This window comes from Bufo bufo, chromosome 3 (genome assembly GCF_905171765.1).
Source record: "Bufo bufo chromosome 3, aBufBuf1.1, whole genome shotgun sequence".
NCBI classification, from domain to species: Eukaryota; Metazoa; Chordata; class Amphibia; order Anura; family Bufonidae; genus Bufo; species Bufo bufo.
Window position 1 is genome coordinate 424,221,750 of NC_053391.1, and position 23,627 is coordinate 424,245,376.

The 23,627-nt window shown below is 45.7% G+C and overlaps 1 protein-coding gene across 7 annotated transcripts in view; it reads right to left on the reverse strand.

The window, feature by feature from the left end:
- Positions 1-23,627, reverse strand: part of SENP7 (SUMO specific peptidase 7) — a 90,476-nt gene that overhangs the window by 24,930 nt on the left and 41,919 nt on the right. For 6 of the 7 annotated variants that reach the window (XM_040424968.1, XM_040424967.1, XM_040424971.1 and 3 more), the window contains 6 exons: positions 21,363-21,508; positions 15,749-15,862; positions 14,259-14,292; positions 5,485-5,664; positions 2,600-2,862; positions 1,144-1,268 (listed from right to left, as the gene is read on the reverse strand). In XM_040424968.1, the coding sequence (XP_040280902.1) occupies positions 1,144-1,268; positions 2,600-2,862; positions 5,485-5,664; positions 14,259-14,292; positions 15,749-15,862; positions 21,363-21,508 (862 nt within the window). The remainder of the gene's footprint in view (positions 1-1,143; positions 1,269-2,599; positions 2,863-5,484; positions 5,665-14,258; positions 14,293-15,748; positions 15,863-21,362; positions 21,509-23,627) is intronic. The other variant, XM_040424970.1, reaches the window with a different exon arrangement.

Genomic DNA, 23,627 nt, shown 5'->3' on the forward strand with positions numbered 1-23,627 from the left:
ACTCTACTGTGTATAAGGATAGTTATATACTAGAACTCTCCCTATATACTGTAAAATAGCTTCCCCCTGCCTCCCTGCATTGCCAGTAGCGAGCAATTACCGCTCACTCAGGCTTCTCTCCCGGTGGCTGGTTAGTTACACAGTGTGCCAGGAGAACAGGACAAGAGCTCACTGACAGCGCTGGCCACGCTGATCAATGAGCAAGAACAAAGGGGGAGATTTACCAAACTGGTGTAAAGTAGAACTGGCTTAGTTGCCCATAGCAACCAATCAGATTCCACCTTTAATTTTTCACAGCTCCTTTCCTAAGTGTGTAAATATTTACTTAATTTAAACATATTAGTCTACTGTCCCCAGACTTTAAGGAAGCAGTGAGGGCAGAGGCCCAGCAACTCCTGTCGCAGCCGGTCATCCTACCGAGAGCAGCACTGTGCTGTTAGGAAGACGGATGTCCCTTAGAGCTCATGTACACGACTGTTGGATGTTTTACGGTCCAAAAAATGCAGATCTGCAAAACATGGATACCGGCAGGGTGCATTCCGCATTTAGCGGTGCGGAAAGGCCAACCTTTAATAGAACAGTCCTATAATAGGACATATTCAATTTTTTTACAGAACAGCCCGGTGGACACCGAATGCACACTGAGTCATTGCCGTTTTTGTGGCCTCGTTGAAGCGAATGGTTCTGCATACGAGCCGCAAAACCCCTGGAACGGACAAGGTAAAAAAATACATTTGTGTGCATGAGCTCTTACCAATTATCTCTGAAAAGTTGGCTGCTAAGGGACATTTCAGCCCAAGTTTTCTACTATAAATAAACGATTTCCCTAAATAAAGTATATTGGAAAAACTTTCCCCGTCACTTTCCCTATGTGTGTGTGGGGGGCCTCCAGACTATCAACGGACGATGTGGGGGAAAGAACAATCAGGCTAGATAAAATTCAACACACCCTCCTTTCTTTTCTGGCAGGAGAGGTGTCCATCAGAGACTTTTTCTCTTGCCATTGAAAACGAAAGCACACTAGGCCGAACTCAGCATACATGTGTATGGTGGAGTCGGGAGAAATAGATGAGTTTTTGGCAGACAGGTATTAATGGTGCATAGGTACCTTTAATTGATAACATAGATAAATCTCAGATTTACCTAATAAGTGTTGCTCCTTTGTCTACCTCCTTCAAGGTGTCATCTTGTCTTGGGACCATAGATACTGAATGACGGCCTTCTCTGTATCTCTGTAGCAAGGTGTAGGAAGATGTTACTTTTGACTCCTGGAAAATATAAATACCTACAGTAAAAGTGCTACAAGTCAAATAATGACTGCCACAACCAGACTTCCATTGTGAATGGGTTGTTACATTTCAATCCCCTCCTCCTAAGTAGTACATTAGGTAGGGAGTGCTGCTAGGTAGATCCAAGCTAATCAATAATATCTGGATGTCACAAAGTGCTGGTACAGTTTTATCATTCTTTCATGACCTATACTCCAAGCCAGAACATTTAAGTGCCATATTCTAGCAACATAACGTACAATATCAAACTAAGTCGGCAGTGGGTCCACCTGAAACATTTTACAGCGTGCATAAAAACTTTAACACATGCTCTAAAGATGGTGTGCTTTAAGAGGACCTAATGCCTTGGACTAATACAGGGATCAGCAGCATTCGGCACTCCAGTTGTTGTGAAGCTACAACTCTCAGCATGCAAACATGCTCAGCAGTTCTTATAACTGCTATAAAAGTGAATGAAGAATTCTGGGAATTGTAGTTCCAGAACACCTGGAGTGCTGGAGGTTGCTGATCCCTGGACTAATAGTAACATAGTAACATAGTACATAAGGCCGAAAAAAGACATTTGTCCATCCAGTTCGGCCTGTTATCCTGCAAGTTGATCCAGAGGAAGGCAAAAAACCCTGTGAGGTAGATATATGTGAGGTGTGATATATAACTTAATAAGAGATCTCTAACAAAGCCTGGCTGTTTTTTCAAATTGACAGGATGGAGATGAGGACTGCCTGTAGACATCTCAATCTCTAGTGCCGCCTACACATGATCACTTGGTTGCTCTCTGTGTGTAATTGGTTGATCACCCAGGTTGCGCTTCTCAACACTGGTAATGGTGAAAACCAAAAACAAGGCTGTACTAAAATGTCCTTAATTTTAATATTTTAGACATAAACTGGCTTTAAAAAAAAAAAAAAGTTTAGAAAACCTTTAAATTTGCAAATTAAGAAATGTGCCGCATTAAAGATATTCATGACGATTTCTAATATGTGAGGCGAGTGCAGAATGAAGTGTATAGCAAAACAACCTTTACCAGGGAAGCTGCAAGGATTTCAAAATCCCCCAGCAGACCTGCTGAACGTTCCAAAATGTCTTTCCATGCATGGTATATGTGTTTGGACCATCACCTAGCAGCAGGAACAGTATTCAGGGACTGAATGTGCTACTGTGTGCCTGTGAAATCACCTGTGTATTTCTGAGTCAAATCTAGTAATTCCATATTATTTTGATGCATACTGTATATTTATACATTATAGTATAGTTTGGTAAAAGGCAGCAGTAGAACCTTAAAGCTAGGGGTTGTCCTTCAAAAAGCCTACCTCTGGTGGGTCTGCTGAAGAAAGGGTATTGCTCGATTCTTGCTGCTGTTGGATTTTAAAGGCAATGCCACAAATTGCTCTGAAAGAGCAGTCTTCATTAGACAAATCCGCCAGCATGGAATGTATCTCGCTCCAGGTTAGAATATCAGCAAGGGTAGGTAACCCGTTCTCACTGGCTTCCTGCATAATCTTACACATGAGAGACTGCTCTGAGCCTGTGAGAGGTACAACCAACTCCAGAAAGATGAGTTCATTTGATTTAGCTGACGGAAAAAAAGTAAATATAGTGCAATTACAAGACTACAATGACAGCATTTTATTCACCACATACACACCTACTGTACGTATGCCTAGAAGCAAGCTACAAGCACAATGTGGTGTGGGGATTGGTCTTGCATTAGGCATGCCAATAATCTGGAAAAAAACCATAAGCAACTGACACATTGTTTTCTAAAGCTGGAAAACACTTTTAGGGTCCATTCACACGTCCGTTGTTTCTTTCCTGATCTGTTCCGTTTTTTGCGGAACAGATCTGGACCCATTCATTTTCAATGGGTCCTGAAAAAAAAAAATCATTGAGCTGTCCGATTTTTTTCAGGACCCATTGAAAATGAATGGGTCCAGATCTGGTCCAGGTCTGTTCCGCAAAAAACGGAACAGATCAGGAAAGAAACAACGGACGTGTGAATGGACCCTTAAAAGGGGGAGGATTTCCAGTTCTTAGGCATTTATTGCAAATCTAGAAAGAGGACTAGTTTGGCTGTTTTAAAGAACTCCCATAGAAGTGAATGCTATGAGCTGAGCATGCAAAGTCACCCTGGAGGGATGTGGGTCAGGGGATCTTTGTTCCACAGATAGGTGCTGGTGGCATAGGAGGGACATATATCAATCTGACATTTATGACAGAATACAGGGAGTATGTGCAGCCCCTTGTACGCTTAGATGCTTGCATTCAAGATTTTTCCTGGTTTCATTTTTTTGGAATAGAAAGTAGATCTCAGACAGCTACCACTGTCAGCTATATTAGTTATTAGTAGCCTACTTTTCCATTCTGTAGATACTGTCCATCAGGAATGTGTCAAATTGACCATGTGTAGTTCAATAGAAATACCAATGAAGGAGGAAGTATCCAGTATGTCTTCCTACTTGGCCTTCAACAAAAAGTGTTATAGTTGGAGGCGTAGTATGTAAGAGCATGAAAAAAAGGTGCTGAAAGTCCAAATCTGGGAAGTAGGGGTAAATTACCACACATGAATACCGTATTTTTCGCCCTATAAGACGCACCGGCCCATAAGACGCACCTAGGTTTTTGAGGAGGAAAATAAGAAAAAAAATATGTGGATGGCACTGTCATGGTAGCCTGTGGATGGCACTGTCATGGTAGCCTGTGGATGGCACTGTCATGGTAGCCTGTGGATGGCACTGTCATGGTAGCCTGTGGATGGCACTGTCATGGTAGCCTGTGGATGGCACTGTCATGGTAGCCTGTGGATGGCACTGTCATGGTAGCCTGTGGATGGCACTGTCATGGTAGCCTGTGGATGGCACTGTTATGGTAGCCTGTGGATGGCACTGTTATGGTAGCCTGTGGATGGCACTGTTATGGTAGCCTGTGGATGGCACTGTTATGGTAGCCTGTGGATGGCACTGTTATGGTAGCCTGTGGATGGCACTGTTATGGTAGCCTGTGGATGGCACTGTAAGGCTCCATTCACACGTCTGCAAATGGGTCCGCATTCGTTCTGCAATTTTGCGTAACGGGTGCGGACCCATTCATTTTCTATGGGGACGGAATGGATGCGGACAGCACACAGTGTGCTGTCAGCATCCGCATTTGCGGAGCGCGGCCCCGATCTTTAGGTCTGCAGCTCCGCAAAAGATAGAACATGTCCTATTCTTGTACGCAGCTTGCGGACAAGAATAGGCATTCCTATAGCGGGTGTGTTGTGGATCCGCAATTTGCGGGTCCGCAACACACCACGGACGTGTGAATGGCACTGTTATGGGGGCGTCTGTGGATGGCACTGTTATGGGGGGGGAGGGGGAACTGTGGATGACAGATAAATAGCATCTTATGCTATTTGACATCCACAGATCTCCCCCATAACAGTGTCAGCCACTGTGAATGACCCCCAATACAGGGGGTGGGGGCTGGCATCTACACTAGTTTTTAAATGGCAGCAGGGGCCCAGTGCAGTCATTGTATTCTATTGCACCGAGCCCCGCTCACTGTACTAATGGTATCTACTGTAACTGCAGGCAGGCAATGTTTAACTATAGATATGTTCGATAAAGCAGCCTGTACTTACGATCATAGCAGGCTGGAGGCTGGGCGGGCAGGCACTGGCAGCGTAACTTCCTACGTCACGTGCCTGCGCCGCCTGCTTCATTCATAAAGTGGGCGGAGCAGGCACGTGACGTAGGAATTACGCTGCCAGTGCCCAGCCTCCTGCCTCCAGCCTGCTATGATCGTAAGTACAGGCTGCTGGATCGAACATATCTATAGTTAAACATTGCCTGCCTGCAGTTACAGTAGATACCATTAGTACAGTGAGCGGTGCCCGGTGCAATAGAATACAGTGACTGCACCGGGCCCCGCTGCCATTACAAAACTAAAAGCCGCCCCCCAGCCCCTCCTTGCTGATACACACGCCGGCCACACTGTGCAGCTTGCAGTCGGCGGTGTATCAGTGTAAAAATGGCAGCCTTCGCCCCATAAGACGCACTGCCATTTTCCTCCCACTTTTGTGGGGGGGGAAGGTGCGTCTTGTCTTGTAGGGCGAAAAATACGGTATCTGTATTCTTATGACCAGGTGCAGAAAATACTATGATGTTGCATTCCACACAATGTTAGGTATGTCATAGAAGAAAAAGCTTATACTCACTGGCTGGGTTTCTGGGCACAGCTCCCATCTGTTTCACAATGTGAGGTACGTAATCGGTGGTTATCCATAAGATAATAACGGCACTGCATCTTACAGGACCTTCACCGCTCGTCAGCCACAGACCATACTTCTGTAACTTCATTGTATCCAAAGAAATACATGTACTTTGCTCTAAAGGCACTGCAAACAAAGATTTACATGCTTATGAAATTGTCAGCACCATGAATTACAACTTAACGTACTTGGACGTTTTTTCTGTGAACACTGCAAAAACTCTGTTTTTAAGAAGTTTTATACATACCATGTGACTAAGGATCGGTGTACTTCCATGAACTCATTATAACTTGTCTCAATAAAGATGTATTTTCCTGTTTCTTTCTAAACAGTTGGTGACACTCAGTCTTACTTGCTGGTCTTTGTTCTCTTCATAGACATACATAATATGCCCACAGAGGAGGACCCTGACCGGTACACTACTGAGATAGTAAAGGGGGGGGTACTCTGGCCGAGTCACCACCCCTCACTCCTCCCTGGTCATGATACAAGTCCAGACAGATAGAACTCTGGATATACTAGCAAACGTCACCCAGAAAACCATGCACATAGAATGGTTTCAGTGATGCTGGCACTTTATTCACTTATACAGTGATCCCTTAAGATACAATGGCCTCAGGATACAATATTTTCAACAGACAATGGTGTTTTCTGCTTTTCTGACCCATCGTAAGTTGAAACTAGACTCAACATACTGTACAATGTCTCAGACTCAGATCCAACCAATCAAGGCCCCTTCTCTAGTAAAATGGCTGTACTGTTATCAGTAAGGACTTGTTTTATCTGTCTTAGTTATCTGCTTATTTTTTATAAATCTTCATTTTCTCTTATCTTGGATGAAATTTTGGGGCTTTGGAACAGATTACTCAAGTTAGGCTACTTTCACACTCGCGTTTTGGCTTTCCGTTTGTGAGATCCGTTCAGGGCTCTCACAAGCGGTCCAAAATGGATCAGTTTGCATTCTAATGCATTCTGAATGGAAAAGGATCCGGTCAGAATGCATCGGTTTTCCTCCGTTCCGTCACCATTCTGCCCTGGAGGCGGACACCAAAACTCTGCTTGTAGCGTTTTGGTTTCCGTCTGACGAAACTGAGCCAAACGGATCCGTTCTGACACACAATGTAAGTCAATGGGGACGGATCCGTTTTCATTGACACAATCTGGCACAATAGAAAACTGATCCGTCCTCCATTAACTTTCAATGGTGTTCAAGAGGGATCCGTCTTGGCTATGTTAAAGATAATACAAACAGATCCGTTATGAACGGATGCAGACGGTTGTATTATCTGAACGGATCCGTCTGTGCAGATCCATGATGGATCCGCACCAAACGCGAGTGTGAAAGTAGCCTTACAATGGTCTTCCTGGAACCAATTAATATTGTAACTTGAGGGACCACTGTATATGAAACTATTTCTGAGTGCTGCCATCTTCTGTTTTTCGGTGGATTAAAGAGGACACCGAGTCAGGGTCTAAGGCTTGCAGCTTTGCTATCTTTTTTATATGTATGGTGCCTTGGATTTTTCTCGCTGGTATCATTGGGGGACACTGGACCGTGGGTATAGCTTGCTGCTGCCACTAGGAGGCGACACTAGGCTGAAAAAAGACTTAGCTCCTCCCCTGCAGGCTATACCCCCTCGAGCCTGGAGAGAGCATGCCAGTTTTTAGCTTAGTGTCGTAGGAGGCAGACCCCCTGCTCTGCAGGGTGGCTGTTATTTTTATTTCCTTTTAGGTTGGGGGTCCAAGGTTACTAAGAGCACTGCATCCCCGGGGAGGCTGACCGGTGACGCTTATTCCACCGCTCTGCCTCCCACAAGAAGACAAAGTGGACCAGGAGGGCTTGACCCTCCTGCTCCCCCCAGCCATAGGGCCACCCGTTCCTGCCCTTCAACCCGGTCCCTGTCACTTGTGCCAGGGACTGAAGAGGTGGCTCTGCTGGTCCATGTCATAAGGGTGAAGAACACAGATGAAGGCAGGTGAGTACTCTGGAGTGGGTAAGTATCCTCAGCTCCCCCGACACCCCCCCCGGTCACCTCGTCAGTAAATACCTTCTTGTCTTTAAAGTGGACCATTCCCCGGGGATCATCTAAGGGCGCATTTCTGAGGGGGGATCTCATACTGCGGCCTCACCTTATCCAGCCTGTGGGGGTGAGCACCCGCGGCTGGTATGCATCAGGGTGCTTGAGAGCGCCGCTCCGGACATAACACTTCCCGGCCCGGGCGCCGAAAAATTTAGGCCCCGACTTCTCTTCGGGCCTCCGGTACTCAGCCCGTGCTGTTGCGGCCGTGGCAGGTGGACGCAGCGGACACATCCGACCACCGATTGGGAGGTAGAACTGCCAACTCCCTCCTTGTACCGGTTGGTCATGCCGACTTTATGTCCCGGCTTTATGTTCCGATGATGGAGGGGGCGGGTTCGTCCCTTTGGCGCGAATTCTCCCCGGCTAGCGGTCCCCCTCCCCAGATGCCAGCTTAGCTCCGCCTCCGGTCCGCTAAGCTGGGTTAACCCTTCATGGTAAGCTGCATTTTTGCAGCAGGCACTGGACATGCCAGTGTCCCCTTTCTGCAGACCAAATGATTTAAGTTTAAGAAATTTTACCTCTTCCTGCCTCTGATTCATTTTGCGGGGACATTACCAATAGTCCTGCCCCCCTCAGCCCACATCACCACCGGACCATCCTGATGGTGTGATACCAGACTGGCCCATGTCCTATCCGGACAGTGGAGGATTGCTCACAGTTCCTAATCCGCCCTTCAGGGTCGTTTGGTTGATAAAGGACTGAAGAATTCCCAAACCACCCTTCTGGGTCGTCTGGTAGATATTCCACCACCTGTGCTATCCAGTCGAGGACCTCTGTAATTCCCAATCCGCCCTACGGGGCCGTTTGGTTGATGATACTCCACCTACACAAATCCGCCCTCTGAGGCCGTTTGGTTGATAAAACTCCACCTGCACAGATCCAGGGGAGCACATCGGCAGGATTCCCAATCCGCCCTACGGGGCCGTTTGGTTGATAATGCTCCACCTGTGCAATTACAGGGGAGCACATCTGAAGGATTCCCAATCCACCCTCCTGGGTCATTTGGTTGATAATCCTCCACCTGTGCATTCCAAGGGGGACCTCTGGAAGTTCCCAATCCACCCTCCAGGGTCGTGGGTTGATTAAGTACCGCCCACTCAATCCAGTGAGCGGTCCTGTGGAGGGTCTGATTCCACCTCCTAGGTGGTTTGATTGTTATTTCATCACCGACTCAGCCTGCATCCGCATGGCTGATGCAGAGAGGTAGAACTGCGCACGAGCGGGCCAGAGCAGGACAGGTTTCCTCCTCGGACTACTCCGCACGTCCTCCCTTCCTCAATAAGGTTATATTCAGCACCCTCCATTCCGGCAGGGGTTGGTTCTGAGGAAAGGGGGGGGGGGGGATCTGGTCTGCGGACTCTGATATGAATCCAGTTCAATCTTCTATGATTGCATCCATACTAACCAGCTGTACTCATGGTATGCATTACCCCCTTCCTTAGGCGGCATTGCACCACTACTGGATAGGTGAACGGACTGCACTAGCACTTGTCTCAGTGCCAGCCATTTGCGTCCCTCCTTCCGTACTTGATGGAATATCCGTTCCACTGTGTACAGTACTGGCAGTATACATTAGCCTCTCTCATAGGGGACGTTATGGCAATATCTCTGGTGGCAGTGTTCATCGTAAGCATTCCCCCCTTACATAGGTGGAGGAATTCTCGTCCCACCGGGTACAGGACTGATCATATGCATTCTTCCCCTTCCTTAGGGGCGTAATTCTCTACCATTGTTCAGTTCCTGCTGGGTGCATTGCTCCCTGCCATAGACAAGGTTCTTGTGCTGACTCAGGATACAGTACTTCCTGTATATTTTTCTCCCCTATATAGGAGGAGTAATTACACTTCCACTGAGTTCAGTGCTTACCGTAGGTACCCCCCCCCCCCCTCCCGCTCCATGGAGGGGCGATTACACGACCGTTGGATACGTTTTTGATTATCATGCTACCCCCTTTCCTTGACCGGAGGTTGTGCTTCTACGGAATACTATTCAACAGTCGTGGCATTACCCCTTCTACAACTAACAGGAATTCACTAAGCATCTTGCATGCTGTATTTCAACTAAAGCCACGGCACTAGATGCCTTGCCTTCTTTCAGGTGAGCCGTGGCAACAGTCTTCACTGTTGGTGCCTTATACTCTTCATCTAGTGACATATGGATACTGCCACTGGATACTGTGGCTACTCCCATACTGTATCCTTCCGTTTCTTCCGGTGCTTGTTGGGGGGCGCAGATGTGTCGTCCTTGTGCCATCACCCTTCCTTATCTAGGTGAGGGTGTTTTGCTGGCAATCTGCAAGGGCGACTACAGAGCGTTCTTCTAAGCAGGGGAAGCTTTCACACTAGGGCCGGAGATCGTAGTCGCTGCAGTGGGACAGCCCCCTCGGGTAAGGGCTCTACCCTGGCACTGCTTCGGCGGTCGCTCCGGTTCACCCCCCTTTATTCACGGAGTACCTCAGGATGGCTCTACTTAAACTGAGACAGCATGGTACCATGCTACTTCTGGGTATCCTTAGGTCTCTCTCTCGGTTGTTCGCTGGCAGAGCATGCTGTAGCTCTTACTGTACAAGGGGTATTTGCACCCCCACTACATACTAGGGTTCCTACTGCACAGTTCCTTCGTCAGATAACGGTTTCTACTGACTCTGGAATCAGTATCCTCTACGGTGCGGCTTGGGTTGGACGGCACTCCTCTAGTGTCATTTTGGTACGGTGCTCAATAGTAATTTGAGGTAATATAGTGAAGGAAAACCACGGCACTCGTTTGCAGTAATTTTGAAAAATTAGATTTTCATTTCATAATATTCATTTCATCATTTCATTTCATCATTTATCAGCATCCAGGAATATACATAATTTGCACAGACTGGCCAACGTTTCGGTCCTAGTATGGGACCTTGATCACGGCCTTAGTCTTGGTTGCATGTTGCCTGTATGGGATGCGCTTCCCATACAGGCAACATGCAACCAAGACTAAGGCCGTGATTAAGGTCCTCTACGGTGCGGCCTCCTCCTCAGCTGGAGTATGGCGTTAGCATTACCCTTGTGGCTTCCCTTAATCGGGCTCCTCCTCAGGCGGTGTATTGCATTACCAAGAGATTCTGTAGAGTGCCAGTCTCTTATGGCAATGGGCTTTGCCCTGGCCTCTTAATGGTCTATACTACTGTTAATTGAACGTTGCTCTGACAACTGTTGTTCTGGTGTCGTAAACTTGGGCTTTGCATTGACGTACATGCCATAGCTATCAGCACCTTACTTGGGTGCGCTCTATTGGGTAGCCGAGTCCCTGCGTCACTCGTCTACCACTACAGTGATACCTTTCTTCAGATATGATTACAGTCTGTGTTTCCTCAAGCCGTTGGTGGTCTTTCCTTTCACTGCTCATTCCGGGAGTGGACTGCGGGTCCCCCCACGCCGGGCAGAGCGGGTGTCTTCACGCCTTGCCACCACTGGTGGGGGTTTAGTTCCTGGAACGGGACACCCTTTTTCTTTCCTGTCCTTCCTCTAGCTGGATATGGCTGGCCATCTTCCCCTTCGATCTACTTGACCGGTAGCACTGGGTTGTACGGCTCGGGAATCCGGAATCTATTTTTTCCACAAGGAGTATTCTCGTTTCTTGGTCATCTGCCCGTCCAGGCAGTGTCCCGCATGGTCAATATATATCACTTATGGGGCTTTCCATCACCGGTGATGCTCACCTAGTTTTTTTGCTTCTACCTTTATCCGAGGTATTGGTTCTTGGCCTGCAGTTGGGCACGCCTGGCTCAGGAATTTTTTTCTCTGTAGTTTCTCAAGCAGCTTCTCTCACTAGAAGTCTCACCACAAGCCCGAAGGCTCTAGGGACATTCGTCTACCAAGTTACCGCTTTCTCAGGGGTGTCCTTTTAACCAGAGGAGGACCCTGCGGACCTAAATTTTGCTTCTGCTTCCACAGTTGTGGCCAGCAGCCGGCTTCGTCCCAGCCACCTCTGGGACTTCTTCTTCTCTGGGACTTCTTCTTCTCCTTTTTTATTTCTGGGAAGGCGGCATTCCGGGTGGCGGGATCTTCCACCCGGTGGCTTTCCGAGTTGATAGCGCCTTCCTGTACGTACTTTTTTCCAAGTCATCTACATCCAGGGTTAGGGCCAGGTATCTGGTTTCGTCCAGACGACCGATGGGTCGTTTGGTGGCGTTTCAGTGAGGAACATGTCCCCTCTCTGTGAGTCTTCTTCCCCTATTTTTATTCTGGGAAGGTGGCATTCCTGGGGGCGGGCTTTTCCACCCAACGAATTTGGGAGTACCTTTCTTGTAAGTACGTTTTTCTTATCAGGTACGCGCATAAGGCAGTGCTCCGCCCATTACCTACGGTAGTCGCCGCCTTCCACGTCAACAGGACATTGTTTTCCCTTCTTTTTCCTTCTCCCTCGCACTAGAGAGAGTGAGCTCACCATCAGAATGTATTCGAGCTCTGAGTTTTGCTTGTCCATGACTAGCTCTTCCGCTGTGCGGATTTTTACCTGGTCATTCCTGGGGGTCCTTGGAGGTGCTCCAGGTGGATCCGTTGGCAGCTGCTTAGGCATTCCGCCCCCGGAGCAAGACACCTCCCAGCGGAGTTCGGGACATCTGACCAGCGGTCAGCTCTTCGGGGGATACATGTTTCACCCTGCATCAGCTTCGCGGTTGTATACGGCAGTGCCTTGGTCTTCCTGGCGCACGTTCACCAAGTTTTTTCTGCCAGGTGCTTCCTAGGCATCGGAAAATAGACATTTGTATTTTCCGTTTGTATATGTATTTCGCCATAGTGATGTGCACCTACATACAGGTTGTGCTGACTCAATCCCCCACATTGCTTCCTAGGCATCGCCAGTGCGGCTTCGGGCTTCCGGGTCTAGCAGGCAGCAGTGCATTTAGCATCCGCGTGGATGCTATTCCATGGGCGTGGATCTTTTTCCCTCCCCGTGGACTGCTTTAGGACGTCCCACGGTCCTGTGTCCCCCAATGATACCAGCGAGAAAACGAGATTTTGTGAAACTCACCTGTAAAATCTCTTTCTCGCAGGGTTCATTGGGGGATACAGCACCCACCCAGTATTTATTATTGTTGCATTCTCCTTTACTTGGCACATGTTTTCTACTGCTTGTGCACAAACTGACATGCTCTCTCCAGGCTGGAGGGGGTATAGCCTGCAGGGGAGGAGCTAAGTCTTTTTTCAGCCTAGTGTCGCCTCTTAGTGGCAGCAGCAAGCTATACCCACGGTCCTGTGTCCCCCAATGAACCCCGCGAGAAAGAGATTTTACAGGTGAGTTTCACAAAATCTCGTTTTTGCTTTCTTCTCTAAAAAGCCATTCACCCATACTTTTCATATAAAAAATATTACATGGAACGTTCAGATAAAGATTAAATATCTTTATATGATAATAAAATTGATTTAAGTGTCACTTTAAGATTAAAACATGAAAGGAGAAGGTATTACAATCTTATCTTTAAGGCTCCATTCAGACGTCCGTGTGTGTTTTGAGGATCCACGGATCTGCAAAACACGGACACCGGCAATGTGCGTTCTGCATTTTGAGGACCGCACATCGCCGGCACTTAATAGAAAATGCAATTGCGGACAAGAATAGGACATGTTCTATTTTTTTCGGGATCGGAATTGCGGACCTGGAAGTGCGGATCTGCATTTCCGGATCCGGGCCGCACATCGTGCGGCCCCATAGAAATGAATGGGTCCGCAACATTGCGTACGTGTGAATGCTGCTGTGGAACCTTTGCAACATTAAGTAACCTCACATTAAGATTTCCTAGAATGTCAGTTAAGGAAATGAAACCGCTTTCCAATGAAAACATTTACTATGTAACTATAGACGTGACTGATACATGGCATATGCAGGTCGTAAGTTTCTTCTGGGGGAAAAAAACTGGGTAAAATCTCTAAAACTAACACAAAGAAAAACTAGCAAATGCCAACAAAACCAATGAATCAGGTAGTTACTTTGATACTCAAAAATGCCTTGGAAAACTTGCGCTGTGCCCTGAGCATATTGCAACCTGCCCCAAGAAACCCAATACATAAGATGTTCATGCGTACCATAGCTACTGCAATAAATAGACTTCTCCCTGATGGGTACAATGGTTATATAACACCAGCATGATGCCAGGTAAACAAGCACTTAATCCCAAATCCCTTCCCATCACAGGCCGTGGAAGACTCTGATTCTGACACAAGCTTTTCCACTTCCACGCAGATTCTTAGCATTCTCAGGTTACGTCCATGTCTGTATTACGATACTCATGAGCAGAGGAGCAGACTACCAGAATTATCGCATCCGGCATAACCTTTTTGTTAGGTCTCTAAAAGAAGACAGTGAATGGTAGATCCGGCAGGCTCTGGCTATGCCAGATACGGTAATTCTGGTTGTCTGTTCTTCAATAGGAAGGACCACTGGAATACCATAATGCAGCTGTGAACCTAGCCTTACAATGACTATGATGAAAGAGCAAAATAGAAATAGCAGATAGAAATCACCTGTGTGAAAAACATCCACAGATTGTACAGGCCATAAAACATGACTCTGACATCACAGACTTTGCTGCTGATACAGCTATAAGAAAGATGCAAACCAAGAACAACCTGGAATAAGCAGCAGGAAACTGATACTTGCCTTTCAGGGGGATTTCAATAGATGATGGGGTAAGCTATATTTTAAAGAAAAAATAAATATAGATAAGATTCTTAAAAGAAACATTCAGGCAACAAATAGCATAGCAAAATGCAATAAATAGCATTATCCTTTGTTTAAGCTATATAATCACACTAAAAGGGTTGTCCCAAAATTAAATACTGTATTTTCACTTTCAAGATGCCCCCCCCCCATGAAAAAGTGGGGGGGGGGGGGGTGGCCATGTGTCTTATAAAGCAAATACAAATGAGTGATTTCATTTTGGAAGCTCTGATCTGTATGCAGGAAACGCTGGCAGTGTAGCACTGCTGGCGCTGACTGAACTCACTGCTCCCTGGTCTTCTTCTGGGTGCCCGCTGTGTTGTGTCCTGACTTTGTAAAGCGTCAGGATGGATGCTGTGTGACGTCAGATCACAGTGCAGCAGAGCGCTGGCAGAAGACCTAGTGGCAGTGAGTGCAGGAAGAGCATGCCGTCCAGAGCAGGAGAGGTAAGTTGTTTTATTTATTTTATATCTGATCTCAGGTCTGATAAAAATGGGGGAGGGTCTGATGACTATAAATATCTGAAAGGTTGACAATGTGCCTGGAAGTCTGGGGAGTGTGCAGTAACAGCTACGGTCCTCAAAGAGAAGACAGGACCATTTATTTTTTTTAACTGGCACTGCCTTTGCAATCTGCATTGCATACACAGATCAGGAATCAGTAATGCCACTCCCTGCTTCAGTCCTACCTGATATATATTTTTTTTATTATTTATATATTTTGTATGTAAAAATGGGAAAGGGGAGTGATTTGAACTTTTAATATATTTTCTTAGTTTTTTTTAACCGTGTTTAACCTTTTAGCCCCGAGAGTTAGAACCTGTGATCTTTTGATCCCTTGTCTCAATCACCATAATAGAGACCTATGGTGAATGCGATTCTGATGTGCTGCCTGCTGAGCTGTACCTCGTGCACAACTTAGTAGGCAGCTTACCATGGCAGGCTTGGGAAGCTTCAGTAGGCCCCCGGCTGTCATGGTAACCAATCTGAGCCCCATAGTTCTACTATGGGGCTCCGATCAGAAGGCAGAGTGAGCTATATGTCTCTGCCTAACCTCACAGATGCCATGATCTCTGTTGAACATGGCATCTGAGGGGTTAGAAGACCAGATTCAGCATCATCACCGAACCGAGTCATTGCAGCCAGGGGCCTGCTGTATTATACATGTATGGGATGTGTTAAGGGGTTAATAAGGACCAAATGAAAAAATGATTTTGAGCCCAAAATAGGTAAAATGAAATCCTAAAAAAAATGCGCCAAAGACCCATGTACTGAAAAAAAAAAAAGGAAAATGAGCCTGATCAGGAAGGAGGTTAAATGGATCATTCCAAATCGAAAAAAATGTTCTGTTCTGCATTATCCAAAAGAGTAAATTAATGTTAGTCTGTGAAACGACTAGAGATAACTGTGATTAACCTGTCAGTACATTACCTTAGCGCAACCAGTTGCTTTTCCTTTCTTTATACCATAATATACGTTAAGACACTTTAACAGCAGCACTGATTTCTCTGATGTTGGACGATCTACTAAAGCGGCAGAACAATCCTGTATTACAAAAACAAAAGTAGAAAAATAAGGACTACAACCTCTTCCAAGTGTAAGCTGACATTTTGTCGTAGCTCCATATACACTGCTCAAAAAAATAAAGGGAACACTTAAACAACACAATGTAACTCCAAGTCAATCACACTTCTGTGAAATCAAACTGTCCACTTAGGAAGCAACACTGAGTGACAATCAATTTCACTTGCTGTTGTGCAAATGGGATAGACAACAGGTGGAAATTATAGGCAATTAGCAAGACACCCCCAATAAAGGAGTGGTTCTGCAGGTGGTGACCACAGAACACTTCTCAGTTCCTATGCTTCCGGGCTGATGTTTTGGTCACTTTTGAATGCTGGCGGTGCTTTCACTCTAGTGGTAGCATGAGACGGAGTCTACAACCCACACAAGTGGCTCAGGTAGTGCAGCTTATCCAGGATGGCACATCAATGCGAGCTGTGGCAAGAAGGTTTGCTGTGTCTGTCAGCGTAGTGTCCGGAGCATGGAGGCGCTACCAGGAGACAGGCCAGTACATCAGGAGACGTGGAGGAGGCCGTAGGAGGGCAACAACCCAGCAGCAGGACCGCTACCTCCGCCTTTGTGCAAGGAGGAACAGGAGGAGCACTGCCAGAGCCCTGCAAAATTACCTCCAGCAGGCCACAAATGTGCACGTGTCTGCTCAAACGGTCAGAAACAGACTCCATGAGGGTGATATGAGGGCCCGACGTCCACAGGTGGGGGTTGTGCTTACAGCCCAACCCCGTGCAGGACGTTTGGCATTTGCCAGAGAACACCAAGATTGGCAAATTCGCCACTGGCGCCCTGTGCTCTTCACAGATGAAAGCAGGTTCACACTGAGCACATGTGACAGACGTGTCAGAGCCTGGAGACACCGTGGAGAACGTTCTGCTGCCTGCAACATCCTCCAGCATGACCGGTTTGGCATTGGGTCAGTAATGGTGTGGGGTGGCATTTCTTTGGAGGGCCGCACAGCCCTCCATGTGCTCGCCAGAGGTAGCCTGACTGCCATTAGGTACCGAGATGAGATCCTCAGACCCCTTGTGAGACCATATGCTGGTGCGGTTGGCCCTGGGTTCCTCCTAATGCAAGACAATGCTAGACCTCATGTGGCTGGAGTGTGTCAGCAGTTCCTGCAAGACGAAGGCATTGATGCTATGGACTGGCCCGCCTGTTTCCCAGATCTGAATCCAATTGAGCACATCTGGGACATCATGTCTCGCTCTATCCACTAACGTCACGTTGCACCACAGACTGTCCAGGAGTTGGCAGATGCTTTAGTCCAGGTCTGGGAGGAAATCCCTCAGGAGACCGTCCGCCACCTCATCAGGAGCATGAACAGGCGTTGTAGGGAGGTCATACAGGCACGTGGAGGCCACACACACTACTGAGCCTCATTTTGACTTGTTTTAAGGACATTACATCAAAGTTGGATCAGCCTGTAGTGTGTTTTTCCACTTTTATTTTGAGTGTGACTCCAAATCCAGACCTCCATGAGTTTAAAAATTTGATTTCCATTTTTTAATTTTTGTGTGATTTTGTTGTCAGCACATTCAACTATGTAAAGAACAAAGTATTTCAGAAGAATATTAATTAACTCAGATCTAGGATGTGTTATTTTTGTGTTCCCTTTATTTTTTTGAGCAGTGTAGAAAGGATAGACTAGAAGACGACACTAAAAATCTCCCTGCATACTTACCTACATAGGAGACAAACCTACCATACTCTATGGGGACAGCCCCTGACCCACTATGATTCAGAAAGCTGAAACAGATGTAATGACCTAAAAATTCATGCCCCCTCCCACAAAAAAAAATTAATAGCCATTTTTTTCATAACATATCTTATGAAATACTTTTTCTGTTAAAAAGATTTAATTCTCCAGATCCCCTTCTCTACATCATACAGGCAAGTGATAAAATCCCAGGGGACCGCTATCAATTAAAAGGGTTTTCTGAGAATTTAATACTGATGACCCATCATTAGCATAGGTCATCAGTATCTGATCGGAGGGTGTCCGACACCCAGGAGAGCCCCTGCCTTTTCTCAGCTGTCCCTAGGCCAGTGACAACACATTCATCAGTCACATGGACTAGGCACAGCTCAGCCGCATAGAAGTGAATGGGGCTGAGCTGTGATAGCAAGCATCACCACTATACAATGTACAGCGCTGTGCTTGGTAAGCTGTGAGAAGGCAGCGGTGCACACAAGAGTGTCGATGCCTTCCAAACAGCTGATGGGTGGGTGTCTGATCCCCACCAATCAGATACTGATGACCTATCCACCTATCCTGATAATAGGTCATCAGTATTTACATTTCAGAAAACCCTTTTTAACCACCTCAGCTCCCCTAGCAAAAAAACACCCTTAATGACCAGACCACTTTTTACAATTCTGCACTACACTACTTTCACGGTTTATTGCTCGGTCATACAACTTACCACCCAAATGAATTTTACCTCCTTTTCTTCTCACTAGTAGAGCTTTCATTTGGGTGGTATTTCATTGCTGCTGACATTTTTACTTTTTTTTTTTTATATTAATCAAAATTGACCGAAATTTTTGCAAAAAAATGTCATTTTTCACTTTCTGTTGTAAAGTTTTTCAAATAAAACTACATTTCGATATAAATTTTTCTCTAAATTTATTGTTCTACATGTCTTTGATAAAAAAAAAAAATGCAATAAGTTTATATTTATTGGTTTGGGTAAAAGTTATAGCGTTTACAAACTATGGTGCAAAAAAATTAATTTACGCACTTTGACTTTCTGAGCACCTGTCATGTTTCCTGAGGTTCTACAATGCCCAGACAGTAGAAACACCCCACAAATGACCCCATTTCGTAAAGTAGACACCCTAAGGTATTCGCTGAAGGGCATAGTGAGTTCATGGAAGTTTTTATTTTTTGTCACAAGTTAGCGGAAAAAGATTTTTATTTTTTTATTCTTACAAAGTCTCATATTCCATTAACTTGTGCCAAAAAATAAAATTTTACATGAACTTGCCATGCCCCTCACGAAATACCTTGGGGTGTCTTCTTTCCAAAATGGGGTCCCTTGTGGGGTATTTATACTGCCCTGGCATTTTAGGGGACCTAAAGCGTGAGAAGTAGTTTGGAATCCAAATGCGTAAAAAATGCCCTGTGAAATCGTAAAGGTACTCATTGGAATTTGGGCCCCTTTGCACACCTAGGATGCAAAAAAGTGTCACACATGTGGTATCGCCGTACTCAGGAGAAGTAGGGTAATGTGTTTTGGGGTGTATTTTTACATATACCTATGCTGGGTGAGATGAATATCTCTGTAAAAGACAACTTTTCCCATTTTTTTATACAAATTTGTCATTTTACAGAGATATTTCTCTCACCCAGCATGGGTATATGTAAAAAAACACATTGCCCTACTTCTCCTGAGTACGGCAATACCACGTGTGACACTTTTTTGCAGCCAAGATGCGCAAAGGGGCCGAAAGTCCAACGAGTACCTTTTAGGAGGGCATTTTTAGGCATTTGGATTCCAGACTTCTTCTCATGCTTTAGGGCCCCTAAAATGCCAGGGCAGTATAAATACCCCACATGTGACCCCATTTTGGAAAGAAGACACCCCAAGGTATTCCGTGAGGGGCATGGCGAGTTCATAGAAGTTTTTTTTTTTGGCACAAGTTATCAGAAATTGATTTTTTTTTGTTTTTTCTCACAAAGTCTCCCTTTCCGCTAACTTGTGACAAAAAGTAAAATCTTTCATGGACTCAATATGCCCCTCAGCGAATACATTGTGGTGTCTTCTTTCCAAAATGGGGTCATTTGTGGGGTGTTTGTACTGCCCTGGCATTTGAGGGTCTCCGCAATCATTACATGTATGGCCAGCATTAGGAGTTTCTGCTATTCTCCTTAGGCCTCAAGCACACGACCGTTGTTTGGGTCCGCATCCGAGCCGCCGTTTTGGCGGCTCTGATGCGGACCCATTCATTTCAATGGGGCCGCAAAAGATGTGGACAGCACTCCGTGTGCTGTCCGCATCCGTGGCTCCGTTCCGCTGCCCCGCTAAAAAAATATAACATGTCCTATTCTTGTCCGCGCTTTGCGGACAAGAATAGGCATTTAGATTGCCAGCGCCCGTTCCATAAATTGCGGAAGTCAACACGCCTTCCGTTTTTTGCGCATCCGCGGTTTGCGGACCGCAAAAAACGGCACAGTCATGTGCATGAGGCCTTATATTGAGCATACAGGTAATGAGATTTTTTTTTTCCCGTTCAGCCTCTGGGCTGAAAGAAAAAATTAAAAGGCACAGATTTCTTCATTCGCATCGATCAATGTGGATGAAAAAATCTCTGCCAAAAAATGTGCAAAAAAAAAAAAAGCTGCGATCGCTAATAAAGATCCAAAAAGCTCAAAAGTGATCTTTATAGCGCCGCAGCGATTTTACGGTGTTTTTGCAGTGATCAGAAAAAAAAAACATTTCTGTCACTGCGGTGGGGCGGACTGAACGCAAGTGTGCGCACAAGATCAGGCCTGATCGGGCGAACACTGCGTTTTTTGTAGAGCCTAAGGTGACCCTAATGTACTGATATAGATCTGATTGCGATCAGTCTTGATCACTTACAGATACTATATAGTACTAGTGCTGATTAGTGACAGCGATGACGCTAATCAGTGACTAATCAGTGCGGTGGGCGCTAACTACCAGGTGGCTAACTAACTGGCGGTGATAAGGGACCCTTAGGCCCCATTCACACGTCCGCAATTCTGTTCCGCATTTTGCGGAACGGAATTGCGGACCCATTCATTTCTATGGGGACAGACTTTGTCCCGCTCGGATCCGGAATTGCGGATCTGCACTTCCGGGTCCGCACTTCCGTTCTGCAAAAATATAGAACATGTCCTATTCTTGTCCACAATTGCAGACAAGAAAAGGCATTTTCTATATAGTTCTGACAATGTGCGGAAATCGGTTCTACAGCCTTGCCGTGAATGATCGCCGCTGGCAGGTTGTAGATCAGCTCGTTTACCTTCCGATCCTGTGAACACGCGCTCCTGTGTGCGTGTCCTGTGTCCGGACCTATCGATGAGGCAAGAGACTTGGAGGGCGGGCAAAGGCAGAGACTGGGGAGGTGTAAAGTGAAAAGAAGGCAGAGCAGCCTGGGCACCTACACACTGAACGCCGCCCCTGGGCACTTGCGAGTGCTCATTTGCATATGAATTAAACTTAGTTTTTCCTACTTGTGCAAGTCTAAAGAAAAGAACAAAGGTACCGTTACAATCCTGTATAGGTGTGCTACAGAGCCATGTAAGCACTGTATATGGCCATATGGAGGTGACAGACTCCCTTTAAATCAGAATTTCATAACCAGGTGTTATCTAAACTTTAAAACCCCTGTATGTGAGATATGACCAACCTTCATTTATCTATAAAATCTGTTATTACCTAAATACAACAGAAAGAATTTTCAATTGTCACATATATACGGAAAAAAGCTATCAACATACCATAGGCTCCACATCATCACAGGGAGACGGACACTGATTGTCACACACATTGTCTTCCTTCATTTCAACGGATGTTTCTGCCAGGGTTTGCTTCAATATTACATGTTCTTCATGTTCTCGCTCCTCCTCATCACTTGACACCACAACTGTGTGTCAACATGAAGAAACAATATAGTATATTATTGTATGATGAAACAAAGTTTGGCTATTTCCTTAAAGGGAACCTGTCACTGGGATTTTGTGTATAGAGCTGAGGACATCGGTTGCTAGATGGCCGCTAGCACATCCACAATACCCAGTCCCCATAGCTCTGTGTGCTTTTATTGTGTAAGAAAAAACCTGATTTGATACATATGCAAATTACCCTGAGATAAGTCCTGTCCCTGACTCATCTCACGTACAGGACTCATCTCAGGTTAATTTGCATATGTATCAAATCGTTTTTTTTTTACACAATAAAAGCACACAGAGCTATGGGGACTGGGTATTGCGGATGTGCTAGCGGCTATCTAGCAACCCATGTCCTCAGCTCTATACACAAAATCCCGGTGACAGGTTCCCTTTAAGCCTGTCCACCTAGAGCTGACGCTCAGTCCTATCTTGCAGTGGAAATGGCAAAATCAGACAAACCCTTTAATTGACGCAGGAAGAACCAAATAGCGGTCAATAAAAATTATTATCCAGGAGTTTATTCTAATTATTACAATCATATAAGTGACACTGCAACTCTATGTGCATTTGCAATGATAATGCACTGGAAAAATGATCAGAAAATGTTAAATCAAAGAATGATATGTGCAGGAACAATAATGCCAGCTGAAGATGGGCAAGTAGGCAAGCAGTGAGGGCAAATCACTGCCTATAACTAGGCTTTTACAAATGAGAAATATTCTGGGTGAACTAAGTGACGGACAATTGCAGCTCAGAGGTCTGTCATACAGAAGACTATCAATGTAGAGGTAAACCAGAGCCACATCAGTCGCAGACATCACAAACATCTAGGATACTGTTGGTACCTAAACTCTACAACAGGTAGAAGTACTAGGAGACACCAATAATAGTGCAAAAAACATTTATGAGGTCTCACTGGTCTTTTGTAAGAATATCATTACTAAAAATCATATTTAAAAAGGCAATTACATTACTCGAGTTGAAAACTAAAGGAATCCATGTATGTGGCTCTACATGGGCATGTATTTATACATGTGTGTACCTGCATAGTATGGTAGTTATTAGTGGGCATATGTATAAGGGTGTATGCGTCAACATACAGGTATCTGAACATCTGCACTTTCAAATACTAGGCCAAATGGCATAAAATAACAAAAGAACCAATAATTATCTGTCAAATCCCCTGTTGCCTTAGTGCTACCCCTACGGTGGATCTTGTCAATCTTTGTTTGCTTTGCTGCAGCTATGACATGCCTTTCTACCAACATGACTGCTGCAGCCAATCACTGGACTCAATAGTGTACAGCAAAAGACAGCAGAAAACTGTGATTCTTTACTTTGCCAAATGACTGCTGCAGCCAAAGACCAGCGGGAACCAACAGTGCCACAAGGGATTTAAAGGGGTTCTCCAGAAATTATTTAACCCCTAACAGTTTTGCCTAAGCTCTGCTCGAGCTTTCAGAAGAGGCACTAACAGTTCAGCCCAAGAACAACTCGGGCAACACGGGGAGGCCTACTTTAACCCCTCATATCTCAGGCTTGGGAATGGCTACATAGGAGACTGGTTTTCTTTGAAAACAGACAGCCTAGGCCAGGCATCCTCAAACTGCGGCCCTCCAGCTGTTGCAAAACTACAACTCCCAGCATGCCTGAACAGCCTACAGGTATCAGCCTTCAGCAGGTCATTGTGGGAGTTGTAGTTTTACAACAGCTGGAGGGCCGCAGTTTGAGGATGCCTGGTCTAGGCTTTAAAATAAGACCAGAATTGCAGCTGAAAGTGAAAGAAGGTTTCAGCTTTCTAACAGCATATCTAGCGATTTAAAGGCCTAGACTATCACCTTTCAAACAAGGCAAACGGGTTCCATATCTTTAGCAGTTAGCAAACCTGAGATGTGGAAAGTTAAGGCAGCCCTCCTCCTTCAGCTGGCTGTGATCCCAGCCTGCCTGGAGAAAGATAGGGGGCAGTGGGGGAGCCGACAGGTGCAGGTAGAAGAGAAAAAAAATATTTAAAATATATTTGGCATCATAATAATCATACTGACCCACAGAATAAAGGTAACCTATTATTTACAGTCAGGTCCATAAATATTGGGA